At 36.0% G+C, this 5,230-nt stretch overlaps 1 protein-coding gene across 1 annotated transcript; it reads left to right on the forward strand.

The window, feature by feature from the left end:
* Positions 1 to 891: 891 nt before the first annotated feature.
* LOC139786495 (uncharacterized) lies at positions 892 to 2,865 on the forward strand. The gene has a single exon (XM_071725645.1). The coding sequence runs from the start codon at positions 892 to 894 to the stop codon at positions 2,863 to 2,865; it is 1,974 nt and encodes a 657-aa protein (XP_071581746.1).
* Positions 2,866 to 5,230: the final 2,365 nt, after the last annotated feature.

Below are 5,230 nucleotides of genomic sequence, written 5' to 3' on the forward strand. Positions count from 1 at the left end.
AGATATATATCCTATTCTAATATGAGACAATCGACCACTAATAACCAAACCAATTATGACCAAAGGTTACCTCAGTTGACCACTAATAAACAACAATGACCATTGACCTCAGTTGACCACTAATACCAAATATGACCAACGATTACCTTAGTTGACCAGTAATATGTAACAATGACGAACATGCATCTTAGTTAACCACAATAAATAAAAATGACTAACGTTGATCGTTGTTGATCAAGTAATTCACAGATTGGTTGGCGAACTTTCACATTGGGAGTACTGATTGTTTTCTTGATTTTTGCGGCAAACGTCAATGTGATATTCCAGTCTTGTTTATGCGATGACGCGTGACGGTAGGCGTCGACGATTTTACAAAGCTCACTTATGGCCAGTCTACAATGAGTCGTTAGTCGTTAGTCAGATGTCGGAAGAAATAGTTATAAGCGTATCATAAGGCAATCGGAGGCCTGTAATCGAAACCAATCAGTACTCCCAATGTGAAAGTTCGCCAACCAATCTGGGAATCACTTGATCAACAACGATCAACGTTAGTCATTTTTATTTATTGTGGTTAACTAAGATGCATGTTCGTCATTGTTACATATTACTGGTCAACTAAGGTAATCGTTGGTCATATTTGGTATTAGTGGTCAACTGAGGTCAATGGTCATTGTTGTTTATTAGTGGTCAACTGAGGTAACCTTTGGTCATAATTGGTTTGGTTATTAGTGGTCGATTGTCTCATATTAGAATAGGATATATATCTGAATCGTCCAGCGTTTTTGAAATATCAGTCTCATTTTATTGTATCATTGAAGAGAACAGCAGTCAATGGCTTTTAGAAACAGACTAAGTTGTTATGTATGTAATAGGCAAGCACCACCGGCTCAGATGAACAGAATAAATGGTGAAAATAATGCTCATAAATGTGAAATAGCCACTTTTATGCGTCAGGAGGCCAATAATCCACCCCAAGAATGTAATGATGGGACTCGCATTTGTAACCAGTGCAACATTGCCATAGCAAATGAAATAAGAATTTTGGAGCAGGATCCTAATTGCATACGTTTAAACGTCGTAAGAGGTGCCTCGGGGCATTCTTATTTTCTCTGCAATGCTCGAAATAATCTTCATAGATTATCATTACAGGCTCGAGTAAATATTTTCGTTAAAGTTAATATTTTTGTCCCTGAATTCACGAAAACATGCATCCACCATTTAGATGAAAATGATCAAGTTTTAAATGCTTTCATTGATGGGTTACAGTCATTCAATAGACCCTATATTCTCAGAGGTGAAGAGCTATTACATTTTCTGCAAGGACTCAGGGCTTGTGCAAATAAACATATAAATGCGAAATACAACAATGAGACTGATTTTTCAGATGATGAATTCAAGGATTTGACTTCATTAACGAAAGCTCAATTCAATGAGCTTTATGAATATTGCGATCCCATCCCAGTACAAGGTGGTTCTAGATATGTACAAAAAAAACATCTCATAACTTTTTTATGTAAACTACGGCAGGGCATTACAGATGTATTACTTAAAATAATCTTTCAGTATCCTACTCGACAATCAGTTAGTCTTGCTATAAGCACTGTTCGGCAGTCTCTCGCTTTAAGGTTTGTACCTGAAAATATCGGATTTGGTGCTATTGACAGAAATACTTACATTCAAAGACACGTTACTGACTTTTCAAATCGCCTTTACAATCCACAGCCAGAAACTCGCAGGGCTATAGTAGTGATTGATGGTACCTATACCAAAGTAGAAAAAAGTTCCAACTTTCGCGTTCTCCGTCAAACGTTTTGTAGGCACAAAGGGCATCATCTTTTAAAACCAGCTTTATTAGTAGCACCAGATGGTTACATCTTAGCCATACAAGGTCCGTATTTTTCCGATGCACGAAATAATGATGCAGCTATGCTTCTCAAAGAGTTTAACGATGACGTAGAGGGAATGAGAGCATGGTTTGAAGAAGGTGATATTGTTCTTGTCGATCGGGGGTACAGGGATGCCACTGATTTTCTGGAAGGAATCGGAATTCGCTATGAAATCCCAGCATTTTTACAGCGTAACGAACGCCAACTTTCAACTGAGGATGCAAACCGTTCTCGGTTACTTACAAAGTCAAGATGGATAGTCGAATCTCGTAATGGACATCTGAAATCCATATTCAAATTCTTTGATAAGGTAGTTCCATATGCTCATGTTTTAAATCTTAAAGATTTTTATGGTATAGCTGGTGGATTAATAAATAGATTTCATGAACCTATCATAATGGAAGGAGCAAATGAAGATTTAGCAAGAGCGATGTTACAAAGAGCGCAGGAAGTTAATGTCCTGAAAGCAAGAGTTGAAGTAGACAACTTGTTTAATAGGCGTGGACAGTGGGTTCTTCTTGATGAAAATCAAGTTCAAGATTTTCCACATTTTGATTTGCAATATCTGCGTGATCTTTGTTTTGGTGTATATCAAGTGAATCTGGCGCCAGGATATATACAGAACAAACGTCAGAGAGAAGCTAATGAGGTATTTGAGTATGACCAAAACAGATTAGAGCCAAACTTGCTAAGACTAAGAATACATTCAAGACACCAAAATCGGACTAAGTATCAGTTATGGATATCTTACAATAATGATAACGACAATGATGATCCACCGATAACGGGATACTATTGCACCTGTAAGAGTGGTGCAAGGACACTTGGATCGTGTGCGCATGTCGCTAGCGCACTATGGTACTTAGGTTATGCTCGACACGAACAGAATGTCAAGTATCCCCCAACAACTATCTTACATCATGTACTGGATGCTGGAAACAGACCTTTACCAGCAGATGAAAACATAGAAGTTGTTTAGAGCAACTAATATAATACATAAGCTATAAGGTAATCTTTTTTACGACTTTACGTAAATGTAAGGTACGTAAAACAACAAAAAATCTGGAATCCAATCGGCCCTTTTCAGGGCCAAATGATGTGCTAAACCCGATTCGGCAACCTCCCCGCGGTGCACATCGGATCAAGCTGATGCCGACGGTAACGCAAACGCAAAGTATGCCCCACATACTAACAAAAACACACACACACACGCGCGCGCGCGCGCGCACACACACACACCACACACACACACACACACACACACACACGCACACACACACACGCACACACACACACACACGCACACGCACACGCACACACACACACACACACACACGCACACGACACACACACACACACGCACATAAACACACACGAATACAGTCATAAAAATACGCGCGCCGAGTGGCGCTCGTAGAGGCAGTTGATGACCTTCTAACCTCTATATCTCAAAATCTATCCATTTTTGAGTCTTGCACCCATGAGGACTTTTGATCAGGAGGTCATAACCTGTAACATATCAAAGTTTCAGAAATTTTTAGTGAGGTCCAAAATCCTTATGATTTTGTGCGGGGTCCTTTGTCTGAAAATAGATTTATATTTGTAAATTTTTATGTGTATTGTCGGTGCTTTATACAGGGCCGGTATCTCTAAAGTCTGACCCAGCGCCGTGGATCTCGGAAACGGCTTTAGATATGGAAAAATGTTTCAGATAAAAGTTGTAGGATATAAAGGGGGGCAGATGATGAAAATATGGACTTGACCTCGAATGACCTTTTCAAGGCCAAGTCAATGTGATCAAAGTTTTTTTAAATGGAACCCCCATTTTTTATTACATATTCTTGTAGCCCTTGTCGAGACGTTTTCAAAACACTATAATGAAGCTCTCTTTCATTAAGGACTTCCTGAGATATTTTAAATTTTGTTATGCTACTATTAATATAAAATATGAAATATCTCGTAAAATATTCATTTTTTGATGACTTCACCTTAATATTTTTTTACATAGAATAATGAAAAGAATCAAATGATAATATTAATTTTTACATTTTGCAATATTGCAAAATTAAATATTTCTACAAAATACAATCAAAAAATTTTTTTACAAAAATTGATTCCTTTTTTTATTCTGCGTATAAAAATATAAAGTCATCGAAAAGTGAATACTTTACGAGATATTTCATATTTTATATTAAAAATATCATAACAAAATTTAAAATATCTAAGGAAATTCTTAATAAAAGAGCTTCATTTGTCTAGCGTTGTCTGCCAACAAATTGTCGACAAACACCGAGAAAGCTTTGCGTAGCGCTGTCTGACGACAAATAATTGGCAAAAACCGAGCAAGCTTTGCGTAGCGCTGTCCGACGACAAATTATCCTCAAAAACCGTGCCAGCCCCTTAGGAAAATTTACTTAAAAAAACTTAAAATAAACTAGAAAGTTTACCAAAGAAATTACTATTGATAAACTATTGATAAACTATTGATAAACTATTGATAAACTAGAAGTGATTTCGAACCAAACTTTAAGTATTTCTATAATATACTTTAAAGGTTACTTTAAGTTAACTCATGCAATTACTATTAATCACCCCAAAAAAAATATTCTGTCATTTAGTGGCTTCCGCTTGATTTTAGAGGATTTTCCTCTGAAATACGGTCTCAAGAAGATATTTTAAAATCTAGAGGAATATCCTCTAACCATGAGACACTAGACTTAAGATTGCAGTCCTCTTAATACTAGAGGACACTGATTTCCGATATTCACCCGGAATAAAAAAAATTATTTATTTCGAAATTTTATTACTATTTTATAACTAAATTTGTTTCTTAAGATGCAGTCTATGATTATAAATATTTTCTCGTATTTGAAAATACACACTTACCTTGGTGGGATTCGAACTCGGGACCTCTGGATCGTGAGCCAACTGCCTTACGTGGTAGACTACTTCTTAATTTGATGCAAGTGTTATATATAGTCTACATATGTCATAACCAGCGCAAATATATAATTTTCCAAAAATCATCTTAAGAAACAAATTCAGTTTAAAAGGGGTAATAAAATTTTGAATTGGATATATGATATAATATTTCTTAATGTCTCGTGTGGTGCAAGTGTGGTGAAAAAGGGAACTTGTCTTTTTAAGTATACTCTGTTGAAACAACACGCATAAGTTAAAATCAGCTTTAAGTATTACCTTTATAAAAAGTAAAGTTAAAGTATATTTATAAGTATTACGTTTGTTAAAAGTAAATTTAAAGTATATTTGCGACTTGCTTATAAAGTTTTTATTGAGGTTAATAACTTAAAGAAAACTTTACGCTCGGCTGTCAGTATACTATT

Source organism: Temnothorax nylanderi, unplaced genomic scaffold (assembly GCF_030848795.1).
Source record: "Temnothorax nylanderi isolate EJ_2023f unplaced genomic scaffold, tnyl_v1.0 TNYL_tig1052_pilon, whole genome shotgun sequence".
Classification (NCBI taxonomy): domain Eukaryota; kingdom Metazoa; phylum Arthropoda; class Insecta; order Hymenoptera; family Formicidae; genus Temnothorax; species Temnothorax nylanderi.

What these genes read in the sequence shown, in the direction of transcription:
- LOC139786495 (XM_071725645.1), top strand. Translation starts at nt 892, where the DNA reads ATGAACAGAATAAATGGTGAAAATAATGCTCATAAATGTGAAATAGCC.